Genomic DNA, 21,108 nt, shown 5'->3' with positions numbered 1-21,108 from the left:
GGGCTGCCATGTCCTGAGGCCCTGCCCCAGCCCTGAACAAAGGACTCAGGGAGGAGAGGGGTGCCCTTGGTCTTAGAGGTCTCGGGACCTAACAGAGGAATGGGAAACGTGGTGACTTCAAGGCTACACTGGGCTGTGTCGTGTCTGGAGCTTTCTCACGAGTCTGATGTTCCCCACACAGAGGGAGTCTGAATGGAGACTAGCAAGCACCCTGGCTCTGCCCCTCTGACTAGCAATTCTGGGCAGATCACTTCCTGTCTCTGAGCTTCAATTTACCCCCTTGGAAAATGATGCTGACATCGCCAAACTCATAGGGTTGTGTTTGAATATCAACTAAGACATCCAGCAACCACAACTAACACACCAACACCAATAATCATAAGAGTAGCTGCTGACAATGGAAGAAGCATCCCTTCTCCTACCAAAAGCTGTTCACTCCCCTTCTGTTCTGCATCCCACCCCCTCCCCTTCTCAAGGAATTTACTACAATCCTGTGCTCTCCCTTCTGCCCCTGCAGTACCAGGAGGTCAGGAGCTGCCAGATGGCAGCAGAGAGGAGGCCAGAGGCCGGGGAAGCAGGAGAAAGATGTGAGTGAGGTCGACAGACAGCAGGAAGAGAAAGGCGGGCGGGTCCAGCTTTGCCTGTAGACCTGCAGTGAGTTAGGACAACCACCTAGGCAGACCCAGAGAGCAGCGAAGGAGGTGCACACACAGCCTGCTTTATTTGGTTGATGACTGAGAGCACCCTTCTTCCCAAGAAGGCTTAGCTCGAGTCGCAATGAATTCCTCTGGAGACTGTGAGCTCCCCGGAGGTGGTGAATGCATCTTATTTGTCAGTGTCTGCCCTCTGGATGCAGGTGCTCGGGAAACATATGTTATAGACTGAAGGCACGAAAGCCAGCTGGAGGCCGGGCCTTTGGATCCAGCTCGCAAGCGTGCCAGGAAGCAGTAAGCAACTTGGCTCCCAGGAAGACCCCTCCAAGTGACGGCTGCCAAGTAACAACATCACTGCTCCTGGGCAATTTCTCCGAGGCCAGCAGCTGCTCGGAGCCGTGTGTGTGCATCACCCCAGCATCACAGAGGTGGCAGGTCAGGCAGCCACCTTCAAGACCCTAAGGGAACCTGGCGAGCAGGGGCCAGACAGGAAAAGCTGTGTGGACAAAGTGCTGGTGTGAGCTTCTGGTGAAGATGTGGGTGTTCCAGGATGGGAAAGAACAATGGTGTCCAGGAGTAGCACGAGGGTAGGAAAATGAGAGGTAGGGCAGCTTCCGGGCTCCCTGTACGGGCTCCCAACTTCTTCCTGGCTGAAATAATTGCTCTAGACCCAAACTTTCACCCACCCTGGTGAGGCCGGATGGTGTAGTGGTTAAGAACAAGATCCAGGGGTCAGAAAGTCTCGGGTCATTGTCTTGGTTCAAATGCTCACTAACCAAGTGACCTTGGGCTAGTCCTGTAAGTCCCAGATCCTCAGTCTCCTCACCTATTAACAGGAGGTAATAATAGGGTTTTGTGAGAATTAAAGGAATGATCCTTGCAAAGCCCTTAGCGCAATGCCTGGGTTTTGGTCGCTGGTTTTATTGTTTTTGACTCTACCTCAAGCACTGGTGGATCCTTCTAGCTCTGCTTCTTCCTCCTCCTACTTAATCCCTGTTAATGATAAGTAGGGATAAGTGATAATACTGGCCTCACTCCTACTTATCCCTGTTAATGATGAGGTCTTCGGTGTGGAGGTGTATCAGGAGGACGGTGGGAGACCCACTGTATTTCTAACCCATCGCCCCTGCTCTGTACTCCAGACTTCCGACACCAAACACCTTACGGCTCTCCATCAAGGACAGTTCAATCCACCCAGTGACACATCTGCCCACGAAATCTATTTACTGACTGTACAATCTATGCACACCAAGATGACTGACACCATTGTTGATCATCTTTGCGTGAGTGTTGGTGCTCTTTTCCATTCTGCCTCCTTTTGAGCATTGCAAACTGTCTAAAAGTCAACCACATTAAAAATGCTTCTACCTAAATTCAAGGGGGGACAAGCATTGTGATTTACAAATCAGAAAGAGGGGCTGTTTGGAGAAAATCAGCACTGGCAAGAGTGACCCCCTTGTGATTAGAGGAACAATCATCTCAGCACTTCCCACTTGTGTCTCCTCATTTATCTCTGCTGAGCTCCCAGGAGACAGGAGGGATGGGGGTGGAGGGGAGGACTCCAGACGTATGGGGCCCTCCTCCAGGAAGACCATATCGGTGAACAGATCCTCCCTCACACCACACACCAAAATCATATGAGGTGGGTAGAAACCTACCCTTCCATCATTTAAGCATCTCGGTTCCCTGGGCTGGCCTGAGAACTTTGCAGCAGCTGCCATGTCTATTTCAGAAGTTCTTCAGTGCCCGTGTCAACTCCATGTATGGGATGGCATGTCCTGGAAGCAATGCCAAGGAGCATTTGGGATGTCCCACCATTACCACTGCTTTTGTGCCCCCCTTTCGATATTTCTCAATTGTGGGGCAAAAATCAGTCTGAATATCTGAATTTGGGGAAGACACACTGACTGAATGTTTATGCCCCCATCCCAAATTAATACGTTAGGGGGAGCCTTTGGGAAGTAACTAGGCCATAAAGGGGGAGCACTCCTGAAGGGGGCAGGGGCAGGTAGGGGTAGAAGATGAAGAGGTACAAACTACTATGTATAAAATAAATAAGCTACAAGGAAATATTGTGCAGCACAGGGAATATAGCCAATATTTTACAATAAGTATAAATGGAATATAACCTTTCAAAATTGTGAATCACTATGTTGTACACCTGAAACATATAATATTGTACATCAACTATACTTCAATAAAAAAATAAGTAAAATAAAATAAAGGCAAAAACAAAAGAAAAGAAAGGCTAATTTGTTTATATATGTACTTGCTTTGTTTACAAAATATATTTATTCTAAAGAAAAACACTGCCTTGGTCCAAAAAAAATAAGAAAAAAGGTGGAGCCCTCATGAATGGGATTAATGCTCTTATAAAAGAGACCCCAGAGAACTCCATTGCCCCTTCCACCATGTGTGGACACAGAGAGAACGAGGCATCCGTGAATCAGGAGAGGAGTCCTCAACATACGTGGCATCTGCCGGCACCTTCAACTCGGACCCCCAGCCTCCAGAACCGTGAGAAATAAATGCCTGCTGTTTAAGCCGCCCAGTCTATGGTATTTTTGTTATAGCAGCCTGAACTGACTATGATGATGTTTTGAATTCAATCATCAGGTAAAACTAACTTCTGGAAAATACTACGCCAGGGAAAAACTGGGGAACATTTGCCTTCCTGTGACCTGCACAGTGCAGAGCAACCCTGACTGCCCCTCCCTGTGCCGGCATGAGAGCATCCGAACACTCACGTTCCGAGCCAGAATCACCAGTCCCTCTCTCCACCCTTCCCGTGACATGACAGCTCCTCAGGAACCCGTGTCGACCCAGGAACTTCTGTTGGCCACAGTCCTTGCTCACCTTGGCCTGGCCCTTCATCAGCACGATGTTGGAGATGACGGACGCCTGGAGGCCCCCCAGGGGCTGCATGAGCTGAGCTGTGCTGAGCGACCGCATTGGCCTCGACGGGCCCTGGAACGAGGGACCAGGGTGGGGAGAGGATGAGTCAACAGGACAGCAGCACACGCCTTGCTGGGAACGGGGACAGGGAAGGCCCAGCCGAGGAGAGGACCCCGATCCCCTCTCTCCTGAGGGTCCACAGCATAGCGGCCAGAGCATGGTGAATGGGGGGGTGTGGGTGGGCATCTGGTGGAGGGGGGCTATTTTGGTGGCCCCAGGAGCCTGATCTCCCTGTGGACCAGCAGCCAGAGGTTCACTGAGGCTTGTCACGGGAGTGGGTCCCGGGTCACGGCACAGACCACGCTGCCCCAGGACAACGAGTCCCATAACCGGAGTCCCCAGCCCAGGTTGGGAAGCCAATGGCCAAGGACACCCTCAACAGAATCCAAGCCACATTTACGGAGAATGTAAATTCTCCGTAATGTAAATGTAATGTAAACTCAGAATGTAAATTCCAGGGGGAGGCAGACAGGGGATTACCCACTTGCATAGGAGCAGGGGTGCCAAATAGACACATGCCCTGCGCCCCACAGGAAGTGCCGCGGGGAGGAGCAACGGAGCATGGTGGTTAGGTCTCAGGCTTGGGAGCCCGGCTGCCTGGCTCTCCAACTATCAGCTGGTGACCTTGGGGAACTGACTTAACCCCTCTGTGCCTCGGCTTCCTTATCTGTAAAGTCACCTGTCACTTCGGAAGCTTTTTCTAACACGGGAACACCGATGCTTCCCGCTGGCGAGCGAAAAGCATAATAGCTCAAGGAAGGGAATGGAAGAGAGAAATGAAATCTTCAAGCATCTGACGTGTACCGTGTGGGGAGAATCAAACATCGCTTGACTATGGACCCTACAGGGGAGCTAAGACCCTAACATAAGTAACGATACCAACAAGGCACGTTGGGTGGGTCTGTAAGAGAAGCCCAGACACGTTACGATGGGCGTCAGGAAACATATAAGGGTCAAGCACTTGGAGGAGTCAGGAGAGCTCCCGGCGGAAGTAGTGCCAGGAAGGGTTTTGAAGGGTGGGATAGGGTTTGCAGGCTAGAGGTGAGGGAAGGGGGCAGGGTGCTGCAGACGGAGGGTGCTGTATGCTCACAGGTGGCAGCAGGAGGCACTGCGGGTGCCTTGTGCCTCGGCCGGGGCTCAGGGACACAACAGGCTGGCTGGGGTGACAAGTGAGGGGACCCTGTGCTTCACACCTGCTTGGCTCCCAGACTGCAACCTGGTGCCCCATAGTGGGAAGGGCACGGACTGGTGAGCCACACAGGGCTTGGTTTCAATTCTGGACCCTTAGGTTTGCAAGATGTGGGAACTCAGACAGCTACTCCCCTTGCCAAGCCTCTGCTGCCTCGCTGTACAATGGGGCTAACGTTACCCTCCTTTCTAAGCTCAGGAATTACAGTAAGTCCCCTACATACGAACTTTCAAGTTGCAAACTTTCCAAGATGCAAATGTGTGTTCCATCCATGTCAGGCGTGAGTGAAATTGCAGCTTGCCCTCCGTCTCCTGTTGCTGACGGTCCTTCAGCTCTACCATCTCCCACCTCCTCTCCCTCCTCCAGGCAGTAACTCTTCTTGCCTGTTCACTCGATGCCAGCCCCTGGATGCCAGCTGTTGTACTGTACTACTGTACTTTTCAAGGTACAGTACAGTAAGATTAAAAATGTTTCCTTTGTTTTTTGTGTTTGTTTTTTTTTTTTATGTATTGTTTGTGTGAAAAGTATTATAAACCTATTCCAGTGCAGTACTATAGAGCCGATTGTGTTAGTTGGGGACCTAGGCTAACTCTGTTGGACTTACGAACAAATTGGATTTACGAACACACTCTCGGAACAGAACTCGTTCATGTGTAGGGGACTTACTGTAGAGGCAAAACGTGTAAAGCAAGTCACTATATCACAGGGGCTAAAAGCACAGGTTTTGGAATCCTGAAGCTCTGACTTCGAGTCCCAATGCGGACCCTTATTAGCAATGTGAATTCACATGCCTTCCTTAACTTGTCCTCATCTCCCTCGCCCACCTCCTAGGGTCGCTGTGCAGATGAAATAAAGGGGTCCACATAACATGCCAGTTCAGGGTCTGCATGGGTGGAATGCTCTCTGCACATTAGCTCCTCATAGCATCAAAGCAGCCACGGTCACAAGTGCCTGGCACCCGTGGGCGCTCATAGGTGACCATTCCTAATGTGGTTCTTTGCCTGGAGGTGCCCACACTCACGAAGCCAGCCCCTCCCCTCTGTAATTCTGTGGACATCAAACCACTAGGAAGATCTTTTCAGCCACCGCTGAGTCTGGACCCCTCCCCTCTCTCCCTGCTCTCCGGGGTCCCCTGCCTTCGTTCTTACCACAGCCTTTCCCGCTGCACAGTCCAGTTGTTGAGAGAGAGACTTCCTGTTGCTACAGAGGGAATAAGGCTGCCTGTCTGTGGAAGCCGCCGATTTCTTGGTCATTGGAAAATCAATCTCTCCTGTGCAGTAGGGATTAACACCTAACCCAGGAGAGGAAAAAAAGGAAGAAATCATTTGTGCTGTCAGAAAGCAAAGCTCAAGGAAGAACAACATCAGCCTTGGCCAAAGGCCAGCCCTCATGAGCCAGCGGCCTGAGTGAACTTGAACCATGGAGCGCCCAGTGCTGGGTGCAGGACGCAGAGTGGGGGCCAATGAAGACGTAGGCGGCATTAGCTCCATTCATGCTGTCTGCACCGCAGGGTGCAGGTGGGACTGTCATTCCATTTCGCCTCAGCTCAACTCGAGACCGTTGGCAAGGCATCTCCTACATGTCAAGCAGGATGCTGGGCTCTCAGGAAACCACAATGCTCTGTCAACTCCAGTCCCTGCTGCCAGGGGGTTTTCAATGTCGACCCAGGAGGGAGAGGAGGGAGAGGAGGGAGAGGAGGAATGCCCCCAGACAGGTAGAGCCAGAGGAGAGACCGGGCAGGAGCCTGGGGGATCTGCCATGGCAACATCCAACCTCCCGACAGCACCTGACTGCTTCTTACACACACGCACACGCACACGTACATTCACACACAGGCACATACACACCCCTAACACAGGCAGGCAGAGTCAACTCTTGATTCTTTGGGGATCTAAGAAAATGCAAAGCCATCATCTTCTTTTTCTTTTGGGGGAACCCCAGACTTCCTTTCACCCAACCGGGAACTCTACCTCTTCCAGCTGGAAAAATCCGCAGAGATTCTCTGCTATGGCCCCTCATTGTCTAGATCAGTGCTTCTCAATTGAAATATAATACAAGTCACATATGTAATTTGAAATTTTCTAGTAGCCACATTAAAAAAAAGTCAAAAGAAAAAGTGATGTTAATATTAATAATGTATTGTATTTAGTCCAATATACCTAAACCCTGTCATTTTAACATATAATACATAAAGTTATTAATGAGGTATTTTGCATCCTTTTTTTTGGTTTTGTGCTTAGTCTTTGAGTTGGGCGCATCTTTTACACGGTGAGCATTTGGACGAGCCACACTCCAAGTGCTCGCGATGTGAACAGTGGCCACGGTACTGGGCAGCAAGCAGCCAGAGAGGGGCCGGATTTTCCTAGTGTCCCTCCACTCAAGTGAGTGGACAAGGCTTTGGTGGGAAATTCCCCAAGAGAAAGACACGAGATGGGTGGTGGTTCAGAGGGGAGAAGGGAGGTCGGAGCAGAGCTTTTGGTTTGCTTTCATTCTTAGGATGGGAAAGACTTAGGCTGAAGAAAGGAAGCCACTGCCCAGGGTGGGCTGAGAATATGGGACAGAATGGGCATTCCTGGAGATGTGAGATCCCTAAGGGAAGAGGAGGAAGGGACAAAGGCCTGGGGGAGAAAGGAGATGTCCCGGTCCATTGGCACTCCAAGTGGCTGGGGCAATGTTTCCCTGCCAGGACAGCTGCTCCCAGCAGCCGTCTCCATACAAGGAGGTGGTTCTCCCTGACTCACAGAGACCTTCTGACCCCAGACGGGCCAGGAGAGAGAGGAAGCCAGGAGGTTCAGAAAACCACACCCCAGAAAGAGGGGATGAAGAATCCTGGAGCAGGAGTGGGAGGAGGGGCTACAGATGGTCCTAAATCTGTCTGTGCATCATGTTTATCTGGGTGTGTATCATAAGTGGGGCAAATTTCAGTGCCCCACCCAGACCTATTGAATCCATGTCTGCATGGATGGGGTCTGGGGGCGGGGGGGGGGTCTGTGTGTTTATCAGGCTCCCCAGGAGATGCGTCCAGCTTTTGAGGAAACTTGAGGGAGTTCATCTCCTTACTTCATCGTGAGGAAACCGAAACGAGTCTCCCATTCTCTCTGCCCACAGCAGTGCAAGGTGACTGCCATGTGAAGAAGGGCAGTGGTGTACGGTTTGGGTTCAGAGGGAATAAGGACAAGCAAACACGTGGCCAACTTGGATCGGTCCACAGGACAGAAGCACCTAGAGCCACGGGCAAGCACAGGGGGAACAGGCCAGGCTAACTCCGCTTCTACCCTCACTGATCCAGACAAAAAAAAAAACTCGGGCTTTCTGTGGTTCCTGCTCCCACTATGAGTTCCAATCAGCAAGGACACAGGCCCAGAGTCGGGACGAGCAGTCTCTCGAAAGCACTAACTGGTCTGAGCCCTCTCCTACTCTTTCAGAAAATTACTGGATGTGCTCCAACAGCAAAGAAATACATCAAAATTATCACCTTGAGTGGGGGAAGTTGAAATCAGTTAACATGTAGCACTGAGTGAGTTCACTGAAAATGTGGTTATAAAATCCAATGCAAAAACCAAAATAATTTTTGACAGGGAAACTATATATTTTGAAGATTATATAATAACGTGAGTTTCTAATTTAAGTTTACATTGAATTATGAAATGGAAAAATAAATGGGAATGGGACTAGAGGTAAATATCACCATCTTCCATTAGGGGGACAATTTGGAAAATATAGTCTCAAGTATTATTAATTAATTAAACCTAATTGATTAAACTTAAAGGAAACTGCAAGTGGTGATAAAAATTTAATAAACCTTCCAAATCACTGCAAAAACTAAACACACACACACAGAGCAAGAGGCAGAAAACAAATGACAAGTAACCATAAAAACAGAAAGTATAAAAAGAACATGAATAAAAGCAAATATTAATTATAATACTAATGTCAATGGCTTAAGCTTCTCTCTTTAAAAAGATTGCCAGATTTGCTTTCGAGATCTAAGTGCATATCATTTGCAAGAGATAAACAAAATAAACAAAAAGTGTAAAATAAAAGGATGGGCAGAAACTACCAATGAGTAATGCTGGAATCAGCCACTTAGAAAAAAAATCTATCTAGATTCTTGCTTCATAGCAAACACCAAAAATAAATTACAGATAGAGTAAGTTTGAAAAAAAAGGCAAATCATTTAAAAAACTAGAAAAAACAACACTATGTAGAAATAATTTAATCGATGTGGTTGTATACTTAATAATCTTCATATTACATAACCTCAATGATTCTCTCCTAAATATGTAACCAAATATAAAAGAAATGTGTACAAGCATGTATCTATAATTATTTTGTAAATGTTGATAAACTGGAAGCAACTTAAAGGTGTCATAGTGTAATAATTAAATAAGTATACATGAGAAAAAACTAGAAGAAAACACAGCCAAATATTTAATAGTTCTCTGGATGTGAAAGAAACTTTTAACATTAGACAGGAAAAATCTGATGAATTTGATTAGATAAAGATGAGAGCATCTTCATGCTAAAAAATTAAGTTAAAAGAAAAATAACCAACTGAGGAAAGTATGTTCAGCAAATACAGCAGCCCAATATTAATTTTACCAGGAGACTTTTCATAGATTAGTGATAAAATAATGATCATCCCAATAGAAAAATAGGCACACTCAAAAGAAGGGAAATAAACAAATGAAGGAATGTTGAACTGCACCTGTGTAGAGAGGTGTTCTTTCCACTGATTTCATAGGCACATGAACCAGTCAGGGTTTGACAGAAGCAAAAGTCACACTCAGGTAGGACTTTGAGAAAGTGAATATAGGGGCCATTTACAAAGAGTAGATGGGGCTTAAGAAAATAACAAGGCCTATTGAGGTACCTAGGAATTGCCAAGAGCTGGAAGCTTTTACCATCCCAGACCTGAAGGGGCACAGAGAGGAGACAGCATCACCAGGCCAGGGAGTGCTGGGACCAGGGCACCGCCAGAGCCACCAAGGCAGAGGGAACAGGGGGAGAAACACCCCATTGGTTCTCTCTTCCACCCTCCAGTCTCCCGTTGATCCTCTCATTGACTGAACTCAACTAGAAACCAGAGGGCCAGGGCGCCTGGATGACGCCATCTGAAAGAGTCAGTGCCTGGGATGCAAGCAGGGCTGCTTCACGGCCATGCGACCTGTGAATTCACACAGAGCCCCACACTTAGAAGGTATTCAGCTTGGTTTAATGCTCTGCTGTCGCCATTTTGAAATTCTTCATAATATTTGAACAGGAGTCCCACATTTTCATCTTACAATGATCCCCACAAATTGTGAAGCTGCTGCTGGGTGCAAAACAAGCCCCCCCCCCACACCCCACCAAAAAAGCGGACAATGGGGAAGGGGAAGAGGGAAATAGAGAAAAACCTGCATGGCAAATATTTTTTAAATTATCATCCAGTGTGGGCTATGATTGAAGAAATTGGTATTTGTATACATTATTAGAGTATTAGCTCTGGAAATTTGGAAGCACAGATAAAAATCTAAGGTATATTTACCTTTTGAAACTCCATTTCTAGGATATTATGCTAAAGGAAAAAAAGTGATGAAAAAGGGCAACTAGCAGTCCAAAAATAGGAAATGATTAATATAATGATGGTCCATCCTACAACAGAATAACACGGGGCTTAGAGAGTTTAAGGGATGTGCCCAAGGTCACAGAGATAATTATTTCTGGAAGCAGGATCTAAACCCGTGTGCCTTGGCTCCCAAATGTGAGCTCCTAACCACACATCAGTCCACTGCCTTGGATATTTCACCTAAGAAAATCACCGTAAACTCGAACAAAATTTCATGGACAACCTCAGCAATGTTGATTATGTTAGCAAAAAGCTGAGAATAACTTAACTAACTAATAATAGGGAGCAGGCTAACTAGATTATGTACATAATGAAACACTATATATCCACTAAAAATAGTGTTTACAGAAAAATTCCCAATGACATGAGGTCAAGGGTGTGTGTGTATGTGTGTGTGTGTGTGTGTGTGTGTTTTCTATAGGCATATATAGGCATAGGAGGGAAATAATTGAGAACGTTAACATAGATTGTCTCTAATTAGGATTTGGCATTGTTTTAATTTCTTCATGCTTTTCTGCATTCTTCACATTTTCCTGACTTTGCATTAGCACCGCTCTCTTTGCAACAAACAAGAATCACGACATCTTCCAGCCCCAGCTCCCATCCTATACCAGATGAGGTGACAGAGGCCCTGAGAGAGACAGTGGCCTTCCTAAGACCAAGGAGCATCTTAGATGACAGAGCAGGTGTAAAGCCCTCGTCTTTTATCTTCTATGTCAGGTCTTCCCAACTTGGCACTTGAAGTCCATCTAGAAGAGACGTTGACTAAACCACAGAGAGCTCTATCAGCAAGGGCAGAGGTGCTCTAGCTGGCCAGGACATGCACATGCAATGAAGGGTGCTCTCAGAGGGGCAAGCAGACCACCATCTTGGGCTAGTCCCGCTGGACAAGCAGAGACCCACCCTCTCCCAAATCTCCCACATCACTGATATTCTCGATATTCAGCAACATCTAAGCCCTGCTCCTGAAGATGGTTCAATGACACACTTACTGGTTGAGTTGCTGCGTGTCCTTTGGTGACAGGCTTTGGGAAACAGGAAGTTACTACTTTGTGCATCCAGTTTTCCGGACTTTTCTCGAGAGGAAGGTGTAGAAGCTTCCTGCAAAACAATTTCCATCTTTTATTCAGCAACTTAGAACAGAAAAACTGAGCTTTCGACACTGACCATGAAAGTACTTGTCAGATTGTCTGTCTCCTCCACTAAATTACAGGCTCTATGAGGGCAGGGATTTAGAATTACTGTCATCCATTAACTCATAGATATATTAATTCAGTTAATAAAGAATATGAAAATAAAATATCTTTATGTGACAAAGAATACAAATTATAATAAAGAATGAATAGAGATTGCATAAATGTTGAACTAATGCAATAAATGTTGAATGATTATGTCAGCTATTACATGTCAGGTTCTTTGTTAGGCATTAGGGATTTAGCTGTGAACAAGACAGAGAAGGGCACTGGGAAAAGGCATTTTCATGACGGAAGACCGACGGCAAACAAGCAAACAGATAAAGGTGAAAGATAATGACAGAGAATAATAAGTGCTACCAAGAAAAGAACTAGAGACTGACGTGAATGGGAGGCTGGGAGGAATGTGTTAGAGAAGATGATCAAGTAAGTTCCATCATTCTGGCACATAATAGGCACTTAGAAACAGTCACTGAAAGAATATTATATAAAGAGATTTCTTAATATTTAACCATCCATGCATTCTTGAGTGTATTACAGTTTTCTTATACTGCTGATTTCTCTCTGTAAAGATTTCATTTAGGACTTGAAAAATCAATATTCTTAAGTTAAATTTGGTTATCATTCTGTTATTCTTTTTCTACCTTGCCATATTGATCCAATTTTCCCTGCTTCTTTTTTATACTAATAATTTGGGAACTCATTGTACTGAGTCTATAAGCAGTATGTATTAAACCACATACTTGAACTCATCTCTCTATCAGGGTCAGTGATGAAATAGAAAACATATGACCCTTCCTCAGGTAAGATGAGAATCTGAAACAACTTTCACGCACTTCCCTCTCCTCACCCTGGTATTTTAGAAACAGAGGACAGATGGACAGAAGGCTAGAGGTTAACAATGAGGATAATGGTATTAATTATTTTACTTCTCTTCCCAGAACTACTTTTTGTATCTTTTTTTATTGCATAACTTTATTAGCCACAATGATCTTGACTTAATTCTTGAGTTATGTTGGTTTTATCCCTCACGACCATAATCCTTAGGAGAGAAAGAGAGAGTGTGGGTATGTGTGTGTGTGTTCTCAGGAAAGCTGTGCAGATGGAAAGCTCTCTGAATATTTGCATGTCTGAGAATGTCTTCCTGTGGTCACCACACTTGAATGATTTGCTGAGTATAGAATTTAGGGGTATTGGTTATCCTATCTAGAAACTCTAGTTGGCTCAAATGCTACCTGGGATTTAGTGTTTTAGCATAGAGGTTTGCTAGGGGTACCTGCCACCCTTTTCTGACAGATCTGTCTTGTTCAAAGCCAGGTTTGGCAGTGCCGGTTAATTTCGTGTGCCAAGTGCCTGCTGACTTCCAGCACCTGGTACATTTCCCAGAGTGGAAGGAGGGAGGATCTACCGCTGCCTCTCACTATGCACCAAGTAACCCATCCTCCCCTCCAGCCCCCGGCATTGTGAGCTGGGCGGTATTGGGGATGAGGGGTCTGCTGGCCCCTGTCCCACTCATTCCCCAGGCCTTTCCCTCCCATGTGGTCAACGGCAGGCTAACAAGCCCTTCCCTCAATCCAGTCTCACCTGCACTATGTCATGCAGAAAGTTCTCATGGGTTCCAGATTGTGGTTGGCCCCTTTCCGTGGCTTCCTGTTCTGACATGCTTTTCTCCCTATTGGTAGTTTTTTTTTTTTTTTTTTGATAGAAATTTCTAAGAGGTGGGGGAGTTAATAAAGTGTACTCTGTAACCATCTGGAGCCAGAAGTCCACTCACAGCCTTTTTTTCTTTTTAAAACTGTATCCAGTTCTGACACAAGGGGATCCTGCAAGAAACCACATATCAATTCCCTTTTATTTCTTGTACACATCAATGTTAAAATCAGAGAACTCATCTTCCTAGACATTCATTTTCCTTTTCACCAGCAGATGGCGCTATATTAACCTGAACAAAACTATCTTTTCTAACCAGGGTAGCCCAGGAAATGTTTTAAAGGAGAGAACAGGGATTATATGGAAGGTGGTTTAGTTCAGTTGAATTCTTGAGACTCCATATTTCTAGGACTTAGCAAAATGACTGGTTCTTTGAATTAGCTGTTTCATACGATATGGTAGTCAAAAGATATTTCTTAGCTCCAATAGTTTCTCGAGGTCATGTCCTAATTCTAATATCAAGACTGCCCTCTGGCATTATTCCCACCTCTTCATGTTCTCCAGTGAGACTATGAAAGTAAATAATAACATGTTATTTCAGTAACTCTTTTGGATTCACTGATAAAACAGCCAGTATGTCTACTTGTTTGAAGTGAAGCCTTATTTGCAAAGTACAATTGAAGTGTATTTCCCCCCAAATATCTAGTAAGATGAAGATAAATAAGTAAATGAGGTAAACACAAAACATAGAATACTAAGTATCTTTTAAAATAATGTTTATAAAGAGCTTTTGGGATATAGATATACTTGTATTATCATGGTAAGTTAGAAAAAAAAGATATTATGATCTGAATAGAGTCTGACTACAATCATGTAAAATAGGCCTAGAAAAAGGACTGTAAATAAATACACCAAAATAGTAACACTCTTTCATTCACCATATTTTACTAAGCATTTACTACGTACGAGGCACTATTCCAAGGATGAGGATATGGCAGTACTCGAGAAAGACAAGGTCTTGCTCTCATGAATTGACAGGATTGTGTTTGGGTGATGGGATTATAGCCACTTATTTTCTCTTTTACAACTTTCTGTATTTTTCATATATTCTATAATGAGCATGTATTACTTCAGACCAGAAACAAGTGATTAATTTTACATTTATTTCAATTGTCACATTAGAAGACTTAAAGTATATTTATTGTTAAATTTCTTTCTTTTAATCCTCTTTATAAAGCTCCCTGTCCAAAACATGATTTAGAAATTGCTTGACATATAAAGCCAATTGATGGCAGAAGAATCATAGAAGTGGAGTCTTTTTTTTTTTTTTGGTCCAGATTACCTGGAAATGGTTAACGCCACATTCAGAACAGGGAATCTTAAAAGACTTTAGACCTTATCCAAAAGAAGTTGAGCCAGCCGGATCAACCACTCGGCCACCCTGTTCTCTACATTTCAGCGGCTCAGCCTTTTCTGGCCATGGCTCCAGGAACAGTAATCTCACTATGGACATGCCGACCATAGGTCCTCTGCTGCCTGAGCAAAGTTTATGGACGAGTCCTTCTACTTCACAACCCTATGTCCTCCAGCCAAAGCTGTCTCAGACATGAGACACGTAACCTCTGCCATGTAGCCAGTCTCTGAACTAGCTGAAGGTTTCAATGAGTTGCATCTAACCAAGCTACTGTCAAGCTCTTGGATAGATGTGAAAAATGGAGGTGCTTCACTTTGACGCAGCTGTGGTATGAATCTGCTCACTGGATAGCTACTACAGGGAAGAACGGAAATGTACTACCATAAACAGAAGATGAGATCTAAGTAGCAATTTTCTATCAGACATATATGTAAAAAACTATATGGCCCCTAAAAGCTCCAAAAATAGAGGCAATGCACAAGTTCTATGGACCTTCTATTTCCTGGACATCAACAGGGATCCAGTGCTCATCCAGACTCTGAGATCATCTCAAGGTATTATTCATTCTTTTTAATCATAAAACTCTGAGCATAATGTTTCTCCACGAGATATGCACAGTGGGATAGAGCAGATAAAGGGTCATGAGGCCAGCAGCATTAAGCCTCTTATGACCCTGGACTGGTCAGTTGATTGTCTGGTCTTGGTATCCTCTTTTGTAAGGTGAAGGGTTGGACTAAACAACTTCTATAACCACTTTCGGCTCTATACTTGTGAATGTAACTGATGATTATGTTTAAAGAGCAAAAGGGTTACTGTCCTCTCTGAAATGATCACATGTCAGAAGATCATTCACAAGGACAAAGCATCCTCCCTTGGTTCCCTGGCCCCTCTCCGTCTGGCAAGGATGTCCTGGGTGGAGTGGTTTCTCATCAAAGGAGTCTCTGTAGGAGCCCCTACGAACATTTGCACAGAACAGCTCCGCCACCAGCCCACAGAACAGAACTCTTCTATTCTTGCTCCCAAGGTGGGGCTGCTCTTGAGGCCAAGGATTTGTCACTGAGGTCAGAGGCTGGCAAAGTCATTTCCAGACACATTTCCCCTTGTTCTCCTCAGAGACTGCAACCCAGAGCAGCAGTTCTGTGGGTGGTGTGCCCCATCATTACCTGGGTGGCAGTCTCTACATGTATCAGTCCCACTGGTGCCTGAGTGGGGAATGAGGTAGACTGTCCAGAGAGCCCTCCCAAAGTAAGAACCAGTCACGTAACTGCTAGGACTTAACAGCCAACCCCAAGAAATGGAAAAAACCCATGATCCGCATGTAACCAAGGAATAAACCTGGAATGAAGATGCAGAATTCTGGGGCATTTTTTTCTACAAGCAACATTATTCTGGAGTCTAAACTGTTCCCCAAAGGTTACAAGGCTCTATTACTCTGTTAGAACGGTTCATTTTGTATACAGACCCTTAACATTGCTGACACAGCTTGATGCTTCTGGAGCTTGGTGACTGCATTCCTCTTACATACAAGCCTTTCCATTTTCTCTTTGAACTGAGATGCTATAGTTGCTCCAGTCTAAGGGAGCCACAAAATGGAATCCAACTGCCCTCCTGATCAAGGCTTCTTTCCTGTGGTTGGGCTGATCATGCAGCAGCAGACTTGATCTTTAAGTCATAAGGATAAATAACTGGCCCCAGCATATTGGTTCTGGGATGGTCACATGGTCATGTGGGATGCTGAGGCCACATACCTCCTGATATGGAGAGGAAGGGTGGAAACCAGAAACCTAGGAGTCCTCCAAAAGTCCTGCTTCTCCTCCCATAGTCCCTACATGACCACAGCCACAAAGTCCTTGTAATTCTACCTTCTCAAAATTCCCCAACACATCCATTCTTGCTGGCTATGTTCTAGTTCATAGTATACCTTTTAGATTAGGCTATTACAATGGCTTATGGGATCTAAGAAAAGTATTTTTAAGAATATTTTTAACAAATGATCTGGGACAACTGGATATCCACATGTAAAAGAATGAAGTTGGACCCCTTCCTCACACCATACACAAAAATTAATTCAAAATAAATCATAGACCTACAAGTAAGAGCTACAACTATAAAACTCTTAGAAAAAAAAAATATAGGACTAAATATTCATGACCTTGGGTTAGAGAAAGGCTTGGTAGATAGGACATCAAAAGCACAAGTGACAAAAGAAAATACAGATAAATGGACTTCTTCAAAATTAAAACCTTTTGTGTTCTAAAGGACACCATCAAGAGAGTGAAAAGACAACCCACAGAATTGAAGAAAGTATTTGCAACTCATATATCTGATAAGGGACTTGTATCAAGAATACATAAAGCGGGACTTCCCTGGTGGCTCAGTGGTTAAGACTCCATGCTCCCAATTCAGGGGACACGGGTTCGATCCCTGGCCAGGGAACTAGATCCCACATGCATGCCGCAACTAAGAGTTCGCATGCCACAACTAAGGAGCCGGCACAACCAAATAAATAAATAAAATGTAACCAAATAAATAAATAAATAAAATATTTTTTTAAAAAGAATATATAAAGAACTTTTACAATTCAATTATAGAAAGACAAATAATCCAATTTTTAAAATGGACAAAGGATCTGATTAGATATCTTCCCAAAGAAGATATACAAGAAGCCAAGAGGCACATGAAAACAGATTCAACATCATTAGCCATCAAGGACATGCAAATCAAAACCACAATGAGATACCACTTTACACCAACTAGGATGGCTATCATCACACCCACTTAACATCCACTAATATATGGAGGATTTGGAAAAAATAGAACCCTCATACATTGCTGGTAGAAATAAAAAATGATGCAGATGCTTTGGAAACAGCTTGGCAGTTCTTCTAAAAGTTAAATATACAGTTACCAGATGATCCAGCAATCCCTTTCTTAGGTATATACTCAAGAGAAATGAAAATATACATCCACACAAAAACTTGTGCACAAATGTTCAAAGCAGCATTATACATTATAGCCCCAAAGCAGAAACAACCCAAGTGTCCATCTGCTGATGGACAGGTGAATAAAATATGGTATATCTAGACAATGGAATATGATTTGGCAATAAAAAGGAATGAAGTACTAATATATGCTATAACATAATGACCCCTGAAAACATTACTCAAGTGAAAAAAGCCAGTGACAAAAGACCATATACTGTATGATTCCATTTATAGTAAATGTCCAGAATAGGCAAACCTACAGAGACAGAAAGTAGATTAGTAGATGATTAAGGATGGAGCAATAGTGTGGTGGGGAGGGGGTAATGAGGAATGACTGCTAATGGGTATTAGATTGCTTTTGTGGGTAATGAAAACGTTCTAAAATCAGATAGTGGTGAAGGTTGCACCACTCTGTAAATACACTAAAAATCACTCAATAGTATACTTTAAATTAGTGAATTGTATGGTGTGTGAGTTATATCTTAATAAAGCCACTTAAAATGGAATATTCATCCATTCATTCATTGATTCAGTTTCCCTGCCCCCAGTCTTTTCTCACTTCAATCCCTCTACACTCTGCTGACAGCATGATTTTACAAAAATGCAGATGGTATGCATGAGACTTCCTAATTAAATCTATGATGTATTCAAGATCAAATCCAAACTCCCTGGCATGTCACTGAAGGTCTTTCCTTCTCTAACACTACCAAAAAAAAAAAAAAATAAACAAAATAACCCAATCAAAAAATGGGTGGAAGATCTAAATAGACATTTCTCTCAACGAGGACATACAGATGGCCAAGAGGCACATGAAAAGCTGCTCAGCATCACTAATTATTAGAGAAATGCAAATCAAAACTACAATGAGGCATCACCTCACACCTGTCAGAAGGGGCATCATCAGAAAATCTACAAACAACAAATGCTGGAGAGAGTGTGGAGAAAAGGGAACACTCCTCCACTGCTGGTGGGAATGTAAATTGATACAGTCACTATGGAGAACAGTATGGAGTTTCCTTAAAAAACTAAAAATAGAATTACCATATGACCCAGAAATCCCACTACTGGGCATACCCAGAGAAAACCATAATTCAAAAAGACACATGCACCCCAATGTTCATTGCAGCACTATTTACAATAGCCAGGTCATGGAAGCAACCTAAATGCTCATTGACAGATGAATGGATAAAGAAGATGTGGTACATATATACAATGGAATATTACTCAACCATAAAAAGGAATGAAACTGGGTCATTTGTGGAGACGTGGATAGACCTAGAGACTGTCACACAGAGTGAAGTTAAGTCGGAAAGAGAAAAACAAATATCGTATATTAACGCATATATGTGGAATCTAGAAAAATGGTACAGATGAACCGGTTTGCAAGGCAGGAATAGAGACAGATGTAGAGAACAAAAGTATGGACACCAAGGGGGGAAAGCGGGGGGCGGGGGTGGTGGTGGTAGGATGAATTGGGAGATTGGGATTGACATATATACACTAATATGTGTAAAATAGATAACTAATGAGAACCTGCTGTATAAAAAAAATAAAATAAAATTCAAAAAATGAAAATGAGGAAAAGATAGGAGCAGGCATTTCACTGAAGAGGATATACAGATGGTAAATAAGCACATGAAAATGCATTTAACATTATCAGCCATTAGTGAAACACAAATTAAAACCACAATGAGATATCACTACACACCTCTCAGAATGGCTAAAATTTAAAATAGTGACATCAAATACTAAGGAGGATACAGAGAAACTGGATCACTTATACTTTGTTTACATGAATGTAGAATGGTACAGCCACTCTGGAAAACTGTTCAGCAGTTTCTTTAAAACGAAAACACAAAACTATGGCACAACCCAAAAATTGCACTCCTGGGCATTTATCCCAGCGAACAGAAAATTTATGTTCACACCAAACCTATACAAGAATGTTAACATCATCGCTATTCATAATTGCCCAAAAGTGAAAACACCAAAGATGTCCTTCGATGGTGAATGGTTAAACAAACTGTGTTACATTTGTTCTAGGGAAGGATTGGTTCAAGGATTCCCGAGGATACCAAATCTGCAGATGCTCAAGTCCCTTATGTCCAGTCTGCCCTCCCCATCTGTGGGTTCCGTATTCGCTGGTGCAACCAGCTGGGGATCGTGGAGGCAGAACCTGCAGATACCGAGGGATGACTGCACACCCCTGCCATGCAATGCTTACTACTCAGCAGTAAAAAGGAACTAACTACTGATGCATGCAAAAACCTGGATGAACCTCCAGAGAATTATGCCCAGTGAAAAAAAGCCAGTCCCCAAAGGTTACATACTGTGTGGTACCATTTACACAAAGCTCTTGAAATGACAAAAGTATAGAAATGGCTGTCATAGGTGAAGGCAGAGGTATAGGTGGGAGATAACTGAGTGTGGCTATAAGAAAGCAACATAAGGAATCCTTGTAGTAACAGAAATTGTTCTGTATACTGACTACTTCAATACCAATAATCTGTGACAGTATACTATAATTTTACAAGATGTTACCATTGGGGGAAACTAAGATATATGGATCTCTTTGTATTATTTTCTCGTATCTTCATATGAATCTACAATAATCTGGAAACAATTTAATTTCAAAAACTATTTTAAGATGTATTTCTATATTCCAGGAAATAGCAGTTAGAAAATAGGATTATTAAAAAGATGACATTTACAATTGCACCAGAAAATAAAGAATGCCTAGGAACTTATCCAATGAAAGATATGTAAGCCTTTTCTGAAAAAAATTACAAAACTTACTGAAAATCATTAACTAAGGCCTGAATAACGGAGAGGTACATTATGTTCATGAAAATGGGAGGCTTACTATTCTATAAATGTAAGTTCTCCCCCAAATTCATTTACAGATTTAATGCAGTACTAACCAAAATTTCAAGTGTTTTTTAGAACATCACAAACTGATCCTTAAATTTTTATCAAGAAGCCAAGGGCCTCAAAGAAAGACACAGACCTTAATAAGCACGAAGAGAGAGAAATTTCAATACAAGAGAACAATACTTATTTTAAAAACATAATGATCACGACAGTAGAGTTTTGGTATAACAGTAGCAAACTGACCAGTAGAACAGGACAGAGAGCCTAGCAACAGCTTCATGTTCATATGAGGAAACTTGATCTGTGAGAGAACTAATACTATACTTATATCTGTGGGGAAGGAGGGTCACTTCAATAGGCCTGCTGGGAAAACAGATTAACCATGTGGAAAAAATGATAATGTACCCCTACACTTCACAAATATCAATTCCAGGTGGATTAAAAACATAACGACAAAAGACAAAATTATAAGATGCTCAGAAGACAGTAGAAGAGAATAGACATTATAAGAGAATGTGTTTACTTTAGAAAAGGATGAAATTTTCCAATAAGATACAAAAAGCACAAAGAACAAAGGACATGATTGACAAC

General features: G+C 43.4%; 1 protein-coding gene across 2 annotated transcripts in view; it reads right to left on the bottom strand.

Annotated features, from left to right (window-relative positions):
- The window catches only part of IL16 (interleukin 16), a 71,670-nt gene that overhangs the window by 36,138 nt on the left and 14,424 nt on the right, over window positions 1–21,108 (bottom strand). For both annotated transcript variants that reach the window (XM_061179811.1, XM_061179814.1), the window contains exons 2-4: window positions 11,398–11,506; window positions 5,946–6,088; window positions 3,510–3,620 (exon numbers count right to left, since the gene is read on the bottom strand). In XM_061179811.1, the coding sequence (XP_061035794.1) occupies window positions 3,510–3,620; window positions 5,946–6,088; window positions 11,398–11,506 (363 nt within the window). The remainder of the gene's footprint in view (window positions 1–3,509; window positions 3,621–5,945; window positions 6,089–11,397; window positions 11,507–21,108) is intronic.

The sequence above is a fragment of the Eubalaena glacialis genome, chromosome 2, assembly GCF_028564815.1.
Source record: "Eubalaena glacialis isolate mEubGla1 chromosome 2, mEubGla1.1.hap2.+ XY, whole genome shotgun sequence".
Classification (NCBI taxonomy): Eukaryota; Metazoa; Chordata; class Mammalia; order Artiodactyla; family Balaenidae; genus Eubalaena; species Eubalaena glacialis.
Note: the sequence above shows the minus strand (reverse complement) of the source record. Positions and strands in the feature narration are given on the sequence as shown.